Genomic DNA, 19493 nt, shown 5'->3' with positions numbered 1-19493 from the left:
CCATCGTGCTGAGAGGATGTGGCCCAAGGCACACTCAGACACACTGGGTCTAGGCTCCAAACCCACCCCCACAGCCCCACGATCCCATCAGCAGCAGAGGGGCTGACCCTTTCTCCCACTTTGTGAACAGGAAGCCTGAGCTCCAGCAAGCTAGGGTCACGGGGAGGGGTGGGGCTGTGCCACCCAGGTTGCGTGTCTGAGCTGGTGCATGTGGCCAGCCCCGGAGGTGGACATCTCAACTCTGCCACCCTAAGGGCCCGACACGGCTGCAGCCCTGGATCAGGGTGCAGGACATGCCTTGCCCCAACTTGCAGCTGAAAGTCTTGTCCATGGACCCTCCAGGCTGAGAGCCCAGCCCTGCCCTGTCTGTCAGAATGCTCCCCAGGGCCTTTGCGTCTAAGCGGGAGATCTCTGTCCTGGCCCCAGCTGGCTCCGGTTGACCCTGCATCCTGCCACCTTGACGCCAAGCGTCCTCAGCAGTCACATGTGGAGCGGGGGCGCCAGGAGGGCCAGTGCTCTGAGCCTGCCCACTGAGGGCCCCGCTGAGCAGCAGTGGCAGCTGCCTGCCATACCGGGGCAGGCCAACCACAGACTCTCTGGGTCCTTGGTGGGCTCCTGGGGGAGGGGCGGGGGAAGGACAGGCAGGAAGATGAAAGAAAGGGACGAATACGGATGGAGCCAGGCAGAGCAGAGAGCCCCATCTCCAGGAGCAAGGCAGGGGGCCCGCCCGGTGCTTCCTTCTGCCACAGGGGTTGAGGGCATGCAGGACGCCCACCACCTATGCACATAGCCCCGTCACCTCACCCACCCCCAAGCCACAGCACCGCACCGACGCAGGAGGAAGCCCCAACCCCGTGCCACCAAGGAAGGCAGCTCTGCTCGCCCCAACCCCGAGCACCCCCAGGTGAAGACATCAAACCCATGTCCAGGAGCAGAAACCAGGAGAGAGAGAAAATAGGCATTGTCAGAACAGTCACAATTTTAAGCTCTTTACATGACTGGCTGTAATAGGTCCCAAGAAGTGGAGCAGTCAGGTGGCTGGGAGAGTTCAGGCTCCGTCCCCAGGTGCAGGGTGGCGGTGGCCCAGGCAGGACAGCCGGGAGGCGGGGAGGGGATGCCGGGAGTGTCTGAGCCGCCAGTCTCAGGAGCGGGCATGGTGCCGACAGTGGGAGCGGGCACTGGGCCCTGGCTCTACAGGGTCGCAACACCCAGGTGAAGGGATGAGCATTTTGCTAGGACACGGCTGTCATCCGTGCAGTCACCCCCAGGGTGAGAGGGCAGTTTGCATCCCAGGCACCACAAACCATGCTCCCAAACTCCTGGGCAGCGGCCTCTGCCTGAGACGCCACAGCAGTGACCAGAGCTGCCTGATGCCTGGAAGCAGGGCCTCAGTTGGCCTGGGGTTCAGAGCAACTCTTTCAGGCCGAAGGAAGGGTCAGCCCCAGACACCTGCGAGGCAGGAGGCCTGGCCGTGGGCCCTGAAAACTTCCTGTTTGCACCATGGCCCGGAGACCGGCCATGCCTGCTTCTGCGACTGGGGGCTCCCTGGGGACCAGACCACGGCCAACAGAAGGGGCTGGCCTGCCGGGGGCCACGGGGCCGCACAGCGCACCGGGTTTGCGGTCAGCTCCTGGCGCTGTGACCTCACTGCGGGGCTGCCTTCCTCTGCTCCAGCTCCGACAGCTGCTCCTCCCGGGCCCGTGCGTGCTGCGTCCCCACTCTGTGCGCTGTCTCGGTGGCCGTGATGTCGATCTGGGCGTAGAGGGAGGCGCCAGCCCCTGAAAGAATTCTGCAGTGAGCGGCAGCCTGCGCCCCCGAGCCACCCAGCCCTGTGACCCTGCCCTCCACACCAGTCCCCCAGCCAGGCCCTCGGAAGCATCTGAGTGGGGACACCCTCAGGGGATGTGGCCTGGCCAGGGATGGAGTTGGGGACGTTTGCCTCCTGGGGGGAGGCTGTAGGAAAAGCTCCCTGGCCAAGGGCTGCTGGGTGGGGCTGGGGGCTCAGGGCCCTGAGGCTGTGGTCCCAGCCCCCCACTGTCAGGGCTTCCACACAGGGTGGGGACCCACCTCGGACACCCTCGCTGGCCTCCTGGAGCTCCAGGCCCATGTAGTGCACCTGCTTTCTGGAGGATGGGCTGATGGGGATGTTCACGTAAGTGGGCGACTCGCCGCACGGCCTCCTGGCCCTGGGCTGTCCACAGCCACGGGTCCTGGGGATCCTGTGGGGGGAGCGGCTGTGAAGCCCCGGTGGGGACCGAGAGGGACACAGATCCCAAAGATTGTGCAGTAAAGAGCTGCCCACCCTGCGTAGCCCCTCCTCCCCGCTCCGCCTCTCCTGCACCTTGGAGGTTCCCGCTCCATTTTCCTGACCGTCCATCTTTGGCCCAGCGCTGCCCCATCCTGAGGCCCCCCCACACTGTCCACTCCTGGTCCAAGTACCCACAGAGCAGAAGGAAGCGCTGTCCCCTCCACTGTGCCGCCTCCCCTGCAGGAATTGCCGACCCCCTCATGGGCCCCCCAAGGCCCATTCTTCTGTCCCTGCGCCCCTCGCCCCACACCTTCCCAACTCTCTCCACCAACTGCCCTTCCTTGGCTGTCCCAGCACCTTCTCTCCCTAACCCTCCCGGGCCAGCACAGCCCTGCTTTGTCCTGGCCCCCAGCACCTCCCCCTCACTGTCCTCCTGGGTCACCCCCACCTGCTGCAGGCTCCAGGGACCCCCTCCTCTCCTGCACACAGGCCCATGCTCCCTCTGCGTCCCCTCCAGGACACCCAGGTGCCCCACACCCTCTCTCCCCTCATAGGAGCTACTCCCTTCCCCCCACCCCCTTCCTAATAGCTGATGGTTCTGTCTGCAAACCCCATTGGTGCTGGGGAGGGCAGAGCAGGAGCAGGATAGGAGGGGACCCCACAGGCCCAGCTGGGTGGGACTTGAGGCAGGCTCCCACCTTAGGGGGTTGGACGCACACTGGCCCCTCCTCTGCAGGCCTGAGGGCTCCGCACCGTGGGCACCCAGGTCCTACAGGAAGGACCCCGTTCTCCAGTGCCGCCTCCCATTCTTGTCATCAGGACCTCGTGAGGGAATGCACAGCCACGTGAGGCAGGGGAGGTAACAGCAAGTCCCCCCCATTCCCTGAGCCAGTGGCTGGGAGACACAGCCAAGCCCCACCCACGGTGACCTCCCCACCCCCAGCACACTCCGAGCCCTCAGAATTTAGGTGGGGGCTGGGATCCAGGGGGTGACAGCCCTGCAGGTTGGCCTCCCTGAAGCACCTGCCTGTCCGGGGGAGGGGCCTGACTCGAGGCTGGGCCTCCCTGCCCCAGGGATGCATCCTCAGCAGATCAGGTTCTCCTGTGGCCACCCGCTGCCCGGCACCTGCTGCAGACATCCACTCTGCCTGGCTTCTCTCACCCTTGTCCCCGTCACTCTCTGCAGCAGGGCTAGGGGTTAGGAACTTTCACTTGCTTGCTCCCGGTGGGGAAACTGAGGCCAGAGAGACCTGACTCGCTGATTCTGCAGGCAGCAGCCGGGACAGAGCGAGACGGAGCCCAGGTCGATGAGGGTTCGCTCACCTGATTCCATGAACTAAAGCAACCAACACAATTCTGCCCCAACCCTGCCTGGCCCTGAGGCCCTGAGGAGACCCCCCTCCTGCAAATGTGTGGTCCTAGAGGGCTGGTCCCCTCGGAATGGCAGGACCCCTTCATCGAGATGAGCCACAGAACATAGCGGCCAAGTTCTGGTGCCCAGGCAGACACCTGGCCCAGCAGGGACAGGGCCAGCAGGGCCAGCTGCCTAGAGGAGGGGGCATGGCTGAGGGGCTGAGGCCAAGAGGGGGTGGTGGGAGAGGCAGGTGGAGTGAGGGCCTGGGGAGAGCTGAGGGAGCGCCGGGGCCTGGCGTCTGGAAAGGGGGCCTTGAACCCAAGGGGCAGGGCCGGGGCTTGCCCAAGGTGGGGCTGGACACCCCCCTGAAGCCTGGTACCTTGTTTTAGGATTGCATCCGTTCTTCCAAGTTTGCTCCCAAGGGTGGGCGGTGAGGGGTGAGGGTGGAAGCAGGAAGGAGCATGAGGTCTGACTGCAGGGAAAGGGGACGAATGTTCCCAACACCACTAGGAGTCACACGGGGGCTGTAAGCAGCGCTGGGCCAGCAGTGTGTCCATATCTGCATCTCCCCCAAGGCCACTGGCTCCAGGGCCCTCAGTGCTCCTCCTCCCGTCCCCTCCTTGGGACTTGGATTTTGCTTCGGCTTCTGTGAGCATCGCTTCCAGTACCTCGGATACTCTTTCAGTGAAGCAGCAACCGGGAATCAGCTGGCCCTTCTGCACCCTCCTCCCAGACCCCGCCCTGGGCTGGCGGCCCGACACTACCACTTGGGCCTGGCTCACCTCTCTCCCATGACAGACCCCAGGCGCCCCTCCTGAGTCCCCTGCCTCTGTGGAAAAGATTCACATCCTCCAGCAGATACTGGGCCTGTCCCCTTGATCCCCACACCTGTGTCCCAGGGCACCCCTGTCTGGGTAAAAGACATCTGAAGGGTATGGGTGGCCTCGGGGAGGCAACAGCAGGCTGCCCAGGAGGACCCTTGGGGCAGGGCTGGCCCCACCACCTCTGGTCTGGTGGCCGCCTCAGCACGCTGGACTGCAGGGATCAGTGTCCAGCCCAGGGCCAAGGCCGACTGGTGGGGGCTTTCCCAAGCTGCCCCTGCCTGCCTGTGGCCCCGCCCCCATCCCTGACTGTCTTCTCCAGGCCTGCCTGGGCCCCTCCCCCAACCCTGGGTGTCCCCTCCAGGCCTGCCTGGACCCCGCCCCCCTGTAGGTGCCACCTGCCTGGGAAGAAGGGATTGAGGAATCCAGGGTTCTGCCCGCAGTGGCTCCTACTCCACAAGGAAACAGGCACAGAACTGGCCCGATGCCACCCATCTACCCCATGCCAGCCGCCCTCACCTCCAGCCTCTCTCAGCCCTGCCCAACCTTCAGCAGGGCTCTGGCCCCAGTGACTGCCAGGCTTCTCTAGGGAGACCCTGGGGATCCGTACCTTCCTATTGCCTCCCTGCCTGGCCCTCCCTCCCAACCTGGCCCCAAAACTGCACCTGCCAGGGCACCAATGCCCTGCCCCTCGCCGAGTCGCTTACCAGCAGCCCAGCCTCCACAGGCCCCCTCCGCTGTCTGAGGACACAGCCTCTCCTCCCTGAGCTGGGGCTCCTCGACCCCAACCCTGACTGCCTTCCTGCCATGCCCCCTCCCAGGAACAGGTCCACACTCAGGGCTTGGGGACCCACAGACCCCAGTCTGTCTCTCCCAACCTTCAGTCCATCCTCCAGCAGCCTGCCCTCTACCCACTGCCCTGCTGTCCGCACCTGGACTGGGACTCACCCCCACTGCCACCCAACACCCACTGCCACCCAGCAACCACTGTCACCTGTCACCCAATATCCACTGTCAGCCAACAACCACTTTCACCACGTTGCCCACATTCCCTGCTGGCAGTGGGCCCCCCACCCTCCCCACCTAGCCAAACTCTGGCTGCCATCTGCACCCACCCAGACTCCCGCCTCCCTGTCCCCGAGCTCTGGGGGACCGGCTCCAGGTGCCTACCTGAATGTGCTGTTGCAGGTCCCGGGAACCTGGGTCAGCGCATCCTTCGGTCTTCCCCTCATCCTGTGCCCGGGGGGCCCCCGAGAACAAGGACACTACCCCCCAAGAGTGACACAGGCTGGGGGACCCGGGCCACCTGCAGGGAGTCCAGCCCGCAATACCTGATGCCTTCTCTCCAGGGCCCTTTGCCCCACAGCCCCCAGATCTCCGGGCCACCCACTGCCTTGACCACCCAGCCTGGTGGTAGCCCCCATAACCACCCATGGGGGAGCTGGAGGCCTCAGCATCTGGGAAGGGGGCGGTTCCGAGCCCTGAGGCCCAGTCCAGCCCCACTATTTTGCTATTAGAGCTTTACTGGAGGAGGACCATGCCCATGCAAGGTAGTGTCTGGGCTCCGACCTCAGAGCTGAGCGGCTGCTCCGAGGGCACCTGTGATTTCCTTTCCCGTCCTTGAGGGTGTGGGCCCTGCTCTCAGCAGCTGGCAGGGAAGGCTCCGCAGGGGGGTGCCCCTGGAAAATGCCCCACTGGGAGGCCCCAGGTGAGATGAGCAAAGTTCCCTGACACTGCAGGTGACCTTCTCCTGGGCCTCTGAAGTGGGCCGTGCCTAACGGGGTGCCCCAAGTCCCTGGAGGAGCCTCCGGTGGGGTCTGAAGGGCACTTGCGGGAGGGACAGCGGCCCACGGCTGAGCAGAGGCTTCCTGCCTGCCTCCAGCCCGGATGAGCAGAAGCGGGGCCAGCCCAAGACAATGTCCCACATGGGCTCCGGCAGCCGGCAGCTAGAAAGAAGGCGCAGCACCCTCCTGTTCTGAGGGGCCTCGTGGGTGGGGGCTGGGAGGCCGGAAATGGGGGCTCAGCACCTAGCACTGGTGCAGGCCAGACTCAAGGGCAGACAGTCACAGGGCTGGGACCCTCACACGAGGCCCCCTGAGCAAACTGAGCTGGTCTAGACTTTGAGAACCTTCGACAACAGGCCGACACCCCCTGAGCTCATCACATACACAGGCTCCTGAGGGGGGCCCTCCCCAGCTGCTCCTGGGGGGGCCAGGCGGGCAGGTGTGGATGGTGCAGAGCCCGAACCAGCGAAGGTCCACCCTGTCCCCTGCCTGGCCAGGCCCAGGTGCTCCAGGGGCGTCAAGAAAATAGAACCAGTGTCTGCCCCATCTGGTTGCCCCTGGCCTGAGGAGAAGCCCCCAGCCTGTTGGCCACCCACCTGGGAACTGGGTACTGAGGCTGGAGACCCTGGGCTGCCATAGCAGGCGGTGGCCGGAACCTTCAGACGCCCGGAGTGAGGCCCACTCACGAGCATAGTGACGACAGGCAGATGGCCCGGCTGCATCCCCACAGGGAAAGGCTGTCCAGGGGCCCAGCCCCCACCAGGCAAGAGGCCCCATGACTCCACGCCACCCCCAGGCCACCGCTGTGGGGTGCCTCAGTCTGCTCTAATCAGAGGGACCTTGCCCCCACTAGCCTTGGGCAGGTGACCTGTGGGAACACAGAGGGCTGAGCGTGGATGAAGAAGACTCTGGCGGGAAGGGCCTGGCTCCCCAGCAAGGGAGCCACAGCCTCACTCGTCCTGCAACAAGACTGGCACGGCCACCTCCGGAGGTCACAGCAGCAGGGGTAATGGTGACGGGCAGCTATTGAGCGCCTGAAGAGTGACCTCATCAGACCCTCAGTGCAGCCCAGTGAGGCAGGGTCTGTCATCCCGTTTGCAAGAGGAAACTGAGGCTGAGAGGGGCGGGGCTTGCTAGGGTCACCCAGCCAGCAGGTAGTGGATGTGGCCCAAACTCAGTCCCCAAAGCCCACACTTGCTCGCCAGGCACTGCTGCAGAAGCCCTCCAGAACTCCCCGCTCAGTCAGTCCCCGACAGGGTGGCAGGCAAGGGGGCAGGCAGGCACTCACACAGATGTGCAGGGGTGACGACTGAGACAAGCCTGGAACTTGGCCCCATGTTGGGGAGACAGGCAGGGCAGGGGCCCTGGGCTCAGAGCCAGCCTCCTCCTGAGGTCCGCCCTCACCGGGACCTGAGGAGCCCCGTGCCTGAGCCTGAAGGACTACTGCAGACCCCACTGTGGTCTCCAGGACACACCCAGGGATGTGCCACACATGGACACACCACACACGCACATCCCAGCCCGAGGGCTGCCCGGAGCTGCCTCTCCGCACACCACAGCATTCAGGCCCAAGGCTCACAAGACGGACCAGGCCTCTCGCACTCTCTGAGATAAAGGCCAAGGAGGCTGGGCCCGGGGACTTTGCATCCAGGCAGAGGCCCCACGTGGAGGGCGGGCAACAGACTAGGACAAGGTGGTAAGAAAAGAACATTTTATTTCCAGTCTAAGAATGTATTACAAACAGTGTCTGGGTTTAGAAGCAGGCGACAGTGAAGGGACAAAGAGAGGTGTTCACAGGGAGCTGCTGGGCTGTGGTCAGGGCAGGCTCCAGGCTGTGCAAGAGGAAGCCACCCAGGGCGGGGGACTATGGGCCCAACACAGCCCCACTTCTGACGCAGGTGAGCCCAGCTGCTGAGCACCAAGCAGGGGCTGAGGCCTGGGCCAGGGGAAACACAGGCCAAACTAGCCTTCGGCCCTGCGAGGAGGTTCAGACGGGAGCCAGCGGAGCTCCCACCAGGGGCCCGAGGCACAGGGCCTCTCCGAGTGGGGTCAGCAGGCGAGGCTGTTCTGAGGACACCACCTGCTCCCGGAACCTTCCCACGAGGGATTCACTGGGGAGCAGTGGGGCCCAGAACCCCGCAAGCCATGCAGCCTCCTGAGCTTCAGTTTCCTCCCATAGATGGGGATGAGGCCCAGCGCACACGGAGCCCAGGGGGGCTGGGCTGGTGGAGCCCAGGTGGCCGGAGCCTCTGTGGTACCTTGGTGCTTAACAGGTGGTGTGACTGCACCAGAGAGGTGATGGGGAGAACCGGCCACCCACGAAGGGGGCGTGAGGCCCAAGGAGGACAAGGCCAGCGGCAGGGCCTCCAGCCCTTGGCACCCCAGTGCAAGGCACGAGCCAGCAGAGGTGCAGCACTCACCTGATCTTCAGGGGTGGGGGACACAGAGTGAAGCAGCTGGGCCTTGGGGTTCTGGTGACCCCGACCTGCCGGACCCAGAGCCCCTGCCTTCCAGAACTCACCTCCCCAAGTCAGCCCCTTCCTCCACTGGCAGCCACTGGGCGAACCCTCCAGCTCCCCTCTCCGGGAGACCCCTGGTCCCTCCCACAGAACGCAGAGCACCCATCTGCAAGGAGGCTGGCGCCACCTCTTCTCCCATCTGGGGGCAAATTCAGCCCCTTTGCAGCCGCAGGGCCGGATCTGCGGCTCTCAAGGAGGGGGGTTTACCTTGAGTCCTCCACAGACTGGACATGCCAAAAAGAAAGCCGGGGGTGGCCCCGCGTGGGAGCTGCCTGCATCCCAGGGCTCGCCGGGGACAGGGCCAGGCAGTGTGGCCTCACTGCCCTGGGGTCCTCTATCACCAGGCCCCGCCGTCTCGTGCCCAGCCAGCCAGAGGGCCACCCGGCGGACGTCTGGCTGCCTGAGTCCCTGGCCGCACTGTTGCCGGGGCTGCCCTGCGAGGTGGGGCTGTGGTCTCTGGGAGCCAGGCGAAGGCTGCGTGGTGTGTCATAGTGGGGCCGCAGGGAGGTGGGCACCTGGTACTCGACTGTCCCAGGCAGGCAGATGCACAGGCTGGGCTCGGGGGCCCCCGCTGCTGGCAGGCCGAGCAGTGAGCCCAGTTCGTCCATGGCCCGCCACATGTCCAGGCTGCTGCCCGCGTAGGATGAGAGGCTGCCGGAGTAAGAGGAGTGGCTGCCGGTGGCGATGCCGCTGTCCAAGGAGCTCTGGCGGCCAACCTCCTGCAGCTGCCGCGGACGCAGCGGCTTGGGGGGTGGCCTTGAGGCACCCACCATGGCTTCCCCGGGGGCCTGGGCAGCTGTTGGTCTAGGCCCCTCCTGCGACGTACTGGCCGACGACGAGGATTGCTCTGGCCATGCGGTGAGCCGGCTGCTGGCGCTGACGTCCAAGTGACTGGCCTCTGAGGATGAGCTGGACAGGCTGCGGTCATCCCCTGAGACAGAGCAGGAAGCCAAGGCAGTTGTGGGGGTACAGGGGTCTGGGCAGGACTTGGCTGATGCCTGGTGGACCCTCATGGGCCAGCACTCTCTGGTCTCGCCCCACCCCTTCCAGCCCCCAAGCCCCAGGGGCTACAGCAGAAACCTGGTTTCACCAACAACAACCCCTCTGCCCCTTATCCACTCCTGTTCTTTGTCCGTTCCTGTCCTTCTGCCACCTGCTCTCCTAGGGCCTGCGCCCCTCCCTCTCAGCACCCCTGCCACTACCTTGGTCCCAGCCTCCTCCCTTAGAGCTCCCCACCCTCCCTGCCTAACAGACCCACACTCCATACCCAGCCATCCCGACTACCTTCCAGGGCCACCTGGGGCAGCTCACCCTCCGCACCGTCACAGCCCCAAGGCTGGTCTGGACATCCCTTCCCCGAGAACTTCCCAGGCCCTGCCAGCCTGGACACGAGGCACCAGCTGTGCCCACACACCTCGACTCGCCCCCTGCCCTCACCATGCTGGCATCCTTGCCTCACTCCCGGTCTCCCTCCCCATGGGGGATGAGAAGCACACCCAATGCAGATCTCAGGCTGCCTCCTGTCTGCCAGGCCAGGACCCTCCCGTGCTCTTGGGAAAGCCACTTTCATCTCTGCTGCGTCTCTAAGCTGCCTGCTCTGCCTTCCAGGGCTCCCAAGTGGAAAGCAGTTGTGAGTCACCCCCAGGAAGGCAAAAGCTCATTGCAAACCTGAGTCCCCTCCTCCTGGGGCAGGGCAGGAGGGGAGATGACCACTGTCTGCTCGGTGCCCTCTGGGGGACAAGCAGTGATCAGAGGGCACTGGCCGGAGCAGCATGGCTCCTGCACTTGGCCCTGGGAACACAGGTCACCCATGCAGCCACCCTTCTGGGAGCACAGCAGCCCCTCCTGCTCTGCCAGCCCCTTCCACCACCTCCTCTCCCCACAATGGCAACAGAGCCAGAGCCACTGGCAGCTGAGGAGGTGCCTCTGCTCCTGGGCAGCCAGGCAGCCAGCTCACCTGCCTTAGAGCCTTTTATCTGGGCACAGAAGGTAAAACCAACACGCAGGGCCTTGGTCTCCCCCGGCCACAAGCTGGTGGGGAGGAAAGGATTCAAAGGCTCTCAGGGCAGAACCACCCTTCCCATCAGCACCTCAGACCAGAGTTTAGTAAATGTGGAACCGTAAGTGAAGGAAGGAATGAATGAATGGGTGGGAGAAGGAAGAAATGAATGAACAGAGAAGGAAGGAAGGAATAAGCAGGAGGGAAATGAAGGAGCAGGGGGAGAAGGAAGGAATGAATGAGCAGGGGAGAGAAGGAAGGAATGAGTGGGGGGAAGTGGAGGAATGAATGGGGGGAGGAAGGAATGAATGAGCAGGGGGGTGGGGAAGGAAGGAATGGGGGGAAGGGAGAAATGAACGAGCAGGGGGAGAAGGAAGGAATGTGGGGGAAGGAAGGAATGAATGAGCAGGGGGAGAAGGAAGGATGAATGAGCAGGAAGAAGGAAGGAATGAATGAGTGGGGGGGAAGGAAGGAATGAATGGGAGGAAGGCAGGAATGAATGAGTGGGGGGGCAGAGGAAGGAATGAGCGGGGTGGGTGGAGGAAGGAATGAATGAGCGGGAGGAAGAAGGAAGGAATGAATGAGCAGCGGGAGAAGGAATGAATGAGCAGGGGGTGGGGAAGGAAGGAATGGGGGGAAGGGAGGAATGAATGAACAGGAGGGAAATGAAGAAATGAGCAGGGGAAGAAGGAAGGAATGAGCAGGGTGAGAAGGAAGGAATGAATGAGCGGGGGAAAAGGAAGGAATGAATGGAAGGCAGGAATGAATGAGCAGGGGGAGAAGGAAGGACTGAATGAGCAGGGGGTGGGGGGAAGGAAGGAATGAATGGGGGGTAAGGCAAGAATGAATGAGCGGGGGGGCGGAGGAAGAAATGAATGAGCAGGTGTAGAAGGAATGAATGAGCAAGGTGGGGAAGGAAGGAATGAATGAGCAGAAGGAAGAAGGAAGGAATGAATGAGCAGTGGGAGAAGGAAGGAATGAATGAGCAGGGAGAAAAGGAAGGAATGAATGAGCAGGGGAAGGAAGGAATGAATGAGCAGGGAGAAAAGGAAGGAATGAATGAGGGGGTGAAGAAAGGAATGAATGGGGGTGAAGAAAGGAACGGGGGGGAAGGAAGGAATGAAGGGGGAAGGAATTAATGAGTAGGAGGAAGAAGGAAGGAATGAATGAGCAGGGGGTGGGGAAGGAAGGAATGAATGAGCAGGGGGGTGGGGAAGGAAGGAATGAATGAGCAGGGGGGTGGGGAAGGAAGGAATGAAGGAGCAGGGGGATGGGGGAAGGAATGAAGGAGCAGGGGGGTGGGGAAGGAAGGAATGAATGAGCAGGAGGGAAATGAAATGAATGAGCAGGGGAAGAAGGAATGAATGGGGGGAAATGAAGGAATGAATGAACAGGAGGAAGAAAGGAATGAATGAGCAGGAGGGAAATGAAGAAATGAATGAGTAGGGGGAGAAGGAAGGAATGAATGAGTGGGGGGAAATGAAGGAATGAATGAACAGGAGGAGAAGGAAGGAATGAGCGGGGTGGTGGGGGAAGGATGAATGAGTAGCGGGCAGGGCGGGGTGGGGCGGGGAGTTGGGGGAAGAATGAATGAGCAGAGGGAGACTGTAGCCCCCACACATGCATGGATGCCTCCTGAGCTCTCCCGCTGGAGGCTTAGCCGAGGTCCCACAGCCCAGGTCAGCCCCTGGCCCTACCTCCACTGCCCGGCCTGCCCGCATGTGAGAGGAGGCTCAGCCACTTCTCCAGCTGTAGGGTTTCCAGGGCTTCCTGGGCCACACGCTCCTCCACAGTCGAGGGTCCCGGGGGACTTGGGTCTGCAGCAGAGAGAAGACTCGGTGGAGGAGGTGGCCACCACTGCCCACCCTCGCCTGCAGGCACCAGGCCAGCCTGACTCAGTGGTTATCCCCCTCTGTGGAGTGGCAGTCCCCTGGGAGTCCTTGCTCCTCCCGATGCCTCATCCCAGAGGCTGGGCCTCAAACGCAGACACCCACACCACCCCTATCCAGGCCACCATCTGCCCAGCTGGGTCCCTGTGCCCGTGGATGGCCCTGCCACCTGCCCACTCACCAGGACCCCATGCCGGCCAGACCCCTCTTCCTCATCTTCCTCACCACTGAGTTTTTCAATTTTCTGTTCCAAAAAATGACCAGCCCCTCCCCCATCCCCAGGGCCGGCCTCGCTGCAAGAGGGGCTGCCTGCCCCTCATTCACGGTGCCCATTTCTCACAGGCTCCCCTCTGCCTGGGGAAATGCCCGCCCACCTTGCAATGGCCCCACCGTTCCCTGGGGTCTCGGATGGAGACTCATACTGTGCCCAAGGCTTGGAGCATGGTGGTCTGCGGACCCTCGGCCCCACCTAGCCCCTCCCCTCAGGGCTGCATCCAGGGAGCACCAGCCTAGCCCTCTCTATTCATCGTCCATGTGTCCTCTGGGACTGAGTGGCAGGAAACCTCCCCTTCCTGCCCAGGCAGAGTGGGACCTCTCACTGGTCCCTCAGCACCGCTGCTGCGAGCCTCAGCATCACTGCCTTGGTCCCCAAGCCCCCGCCCATGCTGGGATGTCCCAGGCACTAAGTGATGTGAACACTGGGCCAAGTGGCTACCTTGCTCCAAAAAGCAGGGCTCAAGACCCTGCCCCTTCCACATCCACAGCACCCACGGCCACAGCCATCCCAAAGAGTTTCTCTGGCAGGGAAGCCACAGCCACACCCACAAGAGCAAACCGACCTCGTCCTGCTCCAAGTGGCCTCCTCTGGGCCTCCAGAACAAACCTCCTGACACCCACCTTGGGGGCACCTGCAGGACTGAGCCGAAACAGGTCCAAGGACCTGCTCTCCCCAAAGTCCAGGAGCAGTGGCAGCATGAAAAGTTTACACCAAATTCTGCAGCACACAGAGGACCAGAAGGTACAGTCCCCAGCCTGGGACACCTAGATCAGAGCCTCAGTGGACAGAACCCAGCCTGGCGGAGGGTGGAGCCGGACGTCCCGACCCCATAGTCAGCGCTCCGGAGAAACAAACAGAGAAAGCAATGATGTCCCTGTCCAGGTTCATATCTAGGCTGAAGAGGCCCTATCCCTGATAGGACACTGTCCTCTGCTGACACCTTCAGCCCACACAGGTGCCCAGCTGGGGCCTGTGTGCAGTCAGGATGCAGGACACAACCTCCCACCATTTCCAGTCCAGTAACTGGTGGGCCAGCAAGACACGGATCGACTCCCAGCTCCACCACACGCCCCCTGAGCCTCTCACCCTCATCTGCAAAATGGGGTGCAGCAACGGTGCACCCCCGTGGAGGCCAGGCCAAGAAGGTAACATGCACACCATGCTCAGAGCGTGGTGGACCCCGGACCTCTGAGCCCTTCCCTCCTGCTCCTGGTGGGTCTGGCTGCCTCTGGGCCTCGGTGTCCACATGCGGAAGACCAAGGGGCTGGACTTCCTGCATCTCTTGGCCCCTCCAGTGGGTCACAGCGGGCTCAGCACAGGAGGGCGGCAGAAAGCCCAGAGCTTGAGGATGCCACCCGCAGGGCTCTATTGTGGGAGTCCTGTGATCACGGGGCTCCAGTGTGCTGCCAGCACAGGCAGACGAACCCATCAGCCCAGACCCTCCAGTAAGTCCAGCCTGCGGGCGCTGGGCCCACGGCTTCTCTGGCGGGGTGCTGCCCAGCATAGTGTCCCAGCTCAACCAGCACCTCCGGGTGGCCTGAGGCCCCCACACACCTGCAGAGGCACAGCTTGGGGGCACAGCTGGTGGGGGGGGGGGCACAGCTGCAGGCCGAGGCCCTGACAACAGAGCTTTCTGAGAGCTCCCAGCTGACTCTGACAAGATGTCCTGTGGAGTGGGGTCTGGGACTTCTGGTCAGCCCCACCCCCTCCAGCTATCAGCAATGGCCCTGCCTGGGGCCGGCCCGCGTGCTGCCTGCGGTGGAGCCTGTCCCATCTAGTGGCTGTCCCAGGCAAACCCTCCCTGGCATCCTCTGCCCAGTACTGCTTCCCTGCTTCCCTCTGCTCCCCGGGAACTGCCTGAGGGGAGCAGGAGAGAGCAGGGAGCCCTGCTCAGCCTCCTGCTGCCCCTGCCCGGCGCTGTCCCCGCCCTGCACTCTGCACACCCTCGCCTTGCACAGCCAAACACACCGACCACGTCATCCACGCTGACCACACCATTTACTCCTGCCTGCAGCCACTAGGCAGGAAGACACCTACAGGGGTGCATCCACTAGGCAGGAAGACACCTGCAGGGGTGCAGCTGCACCATCCAGCATGGCAGGGCAGCGGGGAGGGCGCTGGCCATAGGTGCCACCTCCCCACTCCCAGGGCTGCCCCCAACGGGACTTTGCTGGTGTGGGCAGGGGGCGTTGGGGGCTGTGGCCAGGAGAAGGGAGGCCCAGGTCCCGCCCCATATGCCGCTCGCCTCTGCCCTCCCAGTCACCCTTCCCTGCCACGCCAGGGCGGGTGTGCCAGTGCCAGGAGGCGCCACATGTGAGCTTGCTGCTCACCCACCACGTGGCCTAGGCCTTAGCCTCACTTGGACATTGGGTGAAGCACTGCCCTCGTGGAGCTAGAGGAGCATTTGAGAGAGCCCATGGAGGCACCTGGCCCCGCACCTGCCCCGACCTGGGGAGCCCCACCGTGCCCAGGCACCAGAGCCCCTCTGGGGTCCAGCAACATCCCTGGCCAAGGACTCCTGCAGAGAGTGCCGCAGCCACAGCCAAGGAAGTGTGGGTGAGACAAGACAAGACCCCCTCAGCCCAACGTGTCCTGAGACCCCCTCAGCCAGGGGACCTCCCGAGGTGGCCTTGGGCCTAAACACCGGGCTCAGGCAAAGCCAGTCCGGACCCCAGCTGCAGAGTCAGACCAGCTGCCCCCGGGCCACCGAGCTCGGGCAAGGCCTTCCCTGCTCCTGGGCGTGGAAGATGGTGGTGGTGGGTCAGAGGGTCTCTTACTGCACAGTGGCAGCTGTGGCTGACTGTCCCAGTCAGAAAGCTCTAGGCCCAAGCATTCCAACAGCTCGGACCCCCGAGGGAGAGCACCTGCAGGTACGAGCCCAGCCCCCGCTGCTCTGAATCCCTCAGCAGGGCTTGTGGAAGCCCAGGCTGCAGTCCTGGCCTGGAAAGGCTCTGGTTCCTTAGCTGGGGTTGGGGAGGGTGGCCATCTAACTGGGCTGACAAATCACTGTCGCTCCCCGCCCCAGGACGTCGCACAGCCTGCCGAGCGCACCCTCCCCGGCCGGCCAGGCTCCCACACGCACCTGGTAGAACCGGCTGCAGCCCAAAGGGGCCCTTGGTGGGGGAGATGCCTCGGACGATGCAGTCGAACAGGAAGATGATCTGCTCCCCCTCGGCCGAGGACAGGAAGAAGACGCCAGCCCCTGCAGAGGAAGGACAGAGACAGGTCAGCCTGGCCCGAGCGCAGGCTGGGGACCCTGAAGAGGAGGAACGCAGGAAACCAGAGCAAACTCCACCAAGAGCTGACAACGACACCCCGCCTGGCCCCACGAAGTCAGATGCCCAGAGCCGACACCCCGCCTGGCCCCACGAAGCCAGGTGCCCAGAGCCGACACTCCGCCTGGCCCCGCGAATCCGGGTGCCCAGAGCCGACACCCCGCCTGGCTCTGTGAAGCTGGGTCCCCAGAGCCTCTGGACTCCCCAGGGACCCCGCCGCACCCTTCAAACTTGGGCGTTGGGGTGAGTGCTGCTCCACCCATCTTAGGTCCTGCAGCCGACAGGGCATGGGGAGGAGGAGGGAGGGGGTGCCCCCGCCCACATACCTGCCTTCTGGGCTGGCTTGGGGGGATGGGGGGATGTGGCTGCTCTGCCACCCAGCAGGTGCTTGATCAGTCCCTCCTCTGCCCCAAGGTCCCAGCAACCCTGCCCCCACAGCCGTCTTGAGGGCAAATGAAGCAGCCAGGAGACCCCAGAGACATCAAGTAGGGTCCTCTCAGGGCTCCAAGGCCACAGGAGAAGGGAGCTGTGCCACCTGGAGCTGGGGTTACATCCCAGGACGGCTGCCATGTGACCGCACTTCCTTCCCCCGGGCTGTCGTGAGGGCTGCGTTCAGATGTTTGTAAAAGGTGTGGCACGGCACCTGCCCACACATGCCACAGCCATCACTGCTGGCCAGCACCGCGTCCTCCCCACCTCCTCGGTCATCTTTCAGGGGAAGCTGGAGATGCCAGTGTGTGGGTGCCGCCCTGAGGCCATGTGCAGCATCCTGGGGCCAACATCCACCCCTGCACCCCCACAGCAGCAGGAGGGCCCCCGGGGACCAGCCCAGCGTCACTGGCAGAGCGATGCGGCTGCCACCCGTGGAGAAGCCCCAGCTGCGAGTCACGGGGGCGCTGCCCTCCCGGCCAGGGGTGAATGAAGCCCTGGCGGCCGCGTGAATGGGCCACTGGGCTGGCTGCACCCGGCTGGACACTCCAGCTTGCGTCACCTCACAGGAATCCCGCCCGCTCCGGGGCCTCTGCCCATTGCCCAAAGAAAGGTACGCAGGAGGGAAGGCGCCGGGGCGGGCAGGAGTCGGGGGGAAGGGAAATCTCGGCATTAGAACCCCCGCTGCCTGCTGCCCAGTCACGCTCTGCCTTCACGGAACACAGGCTGTAGATTCCAGGGACACGGAACTCGGGCCAGCCCCGACACGTGGCGACGCTGCCGGCCCCTTGGCAGCCACCCCGGGCACACGAGGGCAAGCGGCACCTTGTGCTGTGGATGCTTCCTTCCACATAGTGTCCCCAAACCGGGTCATGGGACAGCGCCATTCCTACTTTAGCAAAAAGGACACTGAGGCCCAGAGAGGGCACGCCACCTGTCCACCATCACACAGCCACGAGGTGGACTCAAGTCCAAGTCCCCTGACTCCCTGAGCACCTCCTGGCCCGACAGAGCTTTCAGTCCTGCTGTGGGTGAGGGGTGCTCCTGATCAGAAGTGGAGGTGGGGCATGGAAGGGAGGCCAATGCCTGCTGCGATGCCATCCAGGAGGATGCCCCGAGAGGCTCATGGGGGCCATGATGGGGTGGGGCCCCCAAGCTGGGTAGGGTGGGCAGAAGAGAGCCCACACCAGGCCCTGGGGGCAGGCAAGGAGAAGGCCGTCATGCTGTCTGCTGGCTGGCTCACTCAGTGCCAGGCAGTCGCTCCCTGTCCCCGTGGTCCACCCCTCCCTGTGAAGGGCTCAGCCGGCCCAGCCCCAGCTCTCACGAAAGGCCAGGCTCTCTAATCCTGAGCTTACAGACAGCTGGCAGTGGCCGCAGGACAATGAGTCCCCCGACTATAAAAAACCACATTACGGAAGGAGTGGAGCCGGCCCCGCATTCCATGGGGCGTCTGCAGAGCGTCACTCACCCCGAAGACACGGTCAACTGGGCAAGGCCTGGAGCACAGCCCACCGCCAGCCTCGGGCTCCCACGTGCCCACGCGACACCCTTGCCAGCCACCCCCATCATCCATGCCAGCAGAGCTGACATCAGTGGCCCTGGAGGAAGATGCCCATCTCCAATGCTGGTCTGCCAAGGTCTTGGGCCATGACCTCCCAGGACACTGCACGACTAGGCTCTCGCTGGGCCTCCCTGGGTTCATGCTCCACCCCTGCCCGCAGCCTCCCCACTCCCACCCAGCCCCCACAGTCTTGGGAATGCGCAAAGCTCCCTCTGCACACCAGGTCTGCCTGCCATCTCCACTCAGGAGGCTGCTGTCCCCACCCTCCACACCCCTACATCTCCACTCAGGAGGCTGCCACCCCCGCCCTCCACACCCCTGGCCACCTAGAACACCCCGGACCTTTCCAGACTCAGGCCACATAACGACACCTTTCATGATGCTTTTCTTGGCCTCTGGCCCCCTTCAGTCCCCTGACCCCGACAGCCCCTCTGTGGTGCGCTCACAGACGCCTCCTCTGGGGCAGAGCCCCACCTGCTGCTGTCCTGGCCGCCAGGCTGAGCACCTTGCCAGCAGGGAGCCCAAGCTGTCTGTGGTCTCAGTGTCCACCCAAGCGCCCATAACCAGGAGACCCCCAGTGCTCAGCCTTGGGTGGAAAGACATAGGTGAGAGGCTGCTGACCACCCCCCTTCCCCTTCCCCAAGACAGGGTGCGCATGTTTCCTGTTTGCCTGTGTGTTTGGGGAAAGGGGGGAGAACAGGGCCTGCCCCATTTTGCGGTATCACACAGGTGTGACTGCAGTAAAGCCGGCCACTCTGTTTCCCCTATCCCTGCCCTTGGAGGCCGCTCCTTCTCCAGAGGCTGGTCCACTCCCTCCCCGCAATCGAAGCCAGCCAGTGATGGCTCTGGCATAAAGTGGCACGAGGGATGCTCTCCCAGCCCTGCCCCAAGACCATCAGAGGCCTGGCAGCTTCTGCTTCTGCTCTCTTGGAACCTATTGAGAAGCCCAAGGTGTCCTATTGGAGGGTGAGGTTCCTGGAGGGAAACTGAGGCAACCCAGCCAACAGCCGGCACAGTGCTTTCCTGGGCCTTTGGGCCCCACCATAGCCAAATGCCACTGCCCAAGGGACCCCAGGCAGCACCTCATGGGGCAGAGATGAGCTGTCCTCACTGAGCCCCGTCCAGATCCCTGGCCCACAGAATTGCCAGCCAGGGAACAGCCACCAGCCACTAGGTGTGGCAGGGTAAATAGGAGTTAGCTCAGCTGTTAGAGCGTAAGGGGTGGAGGGGGTGAAAAGGGCATGTCAGACATCTTTGAGCACAAACGGGTGTCCCAAAGGGCTGTGTAGGAGCCCTGTTGGGGGGGATAGGAGGCATGAGGGTAAGAGGAAAGAGCA

General features: G+C 63.6%; 1 protein-coding gene and 1 long non-coding RNA gene across 2 annotated transcripts in view; one reads left to right on the top strand and one right to left on the bottom strand.

Annotated features, from left to right (window-relative positions):
• Positions 1 to 1058: 1058 nt before the first annotated feature.
• LOC129529291 (uncharacterized) lies at positions 1059 to 3619 on the top strand. The gene is made up of 3 exons (XR_008674771.1): positions 1059 to 2152; positions 2985 to 3107; positions 3519 to 3619. It is a non-coding gene; the product is annotated as an uncharacterized lncRNA (long non-coding RNA).
• A 5261-nt stretch (positions 3620 to 8880) lies between these two features.
• The window catches only part of LOC115934290 (protein Dok-7), a 29602-nt gene continuing 18989 nt past the window's right edge, over positions 8881 to 19493 (bottom strand). The window contains 4 exon segments of the mRNA XM_031010007.3: positions 8881 to 9058; positions 9061 to 9657; positions 12423 to 12542; positions 15974 to 16093. Of these exon segments, the coding sequence (XP_030865867.2) occupies positions 8916 to 9058; positions 9061 to 9657; positions 12423 to 12542; positions 15974 to 16093 (980 nt within the window). The 3' untranslated portion in view covers positions 8881 to 8915.

Source organism: Gorilla gorilla, chromosome 22 (assembly GCF_029281585.2).
Source record: "Gorilla gorilla gorilla isolate KB3781 chromosome 22, NHGRI_mGorGor1-v2.1_pri, whole genome shotgun sequence".
In the NCBI taxonomy this organism is placed as follows: Eukaryota; Metazoa; Chordata; class Mammalia; order Primates; family Hominidae; genus Gorilla; species Gorilla gorilla.
This window is presented reverse-complemented; position numbering and strand designations above follow the sequence as displayed.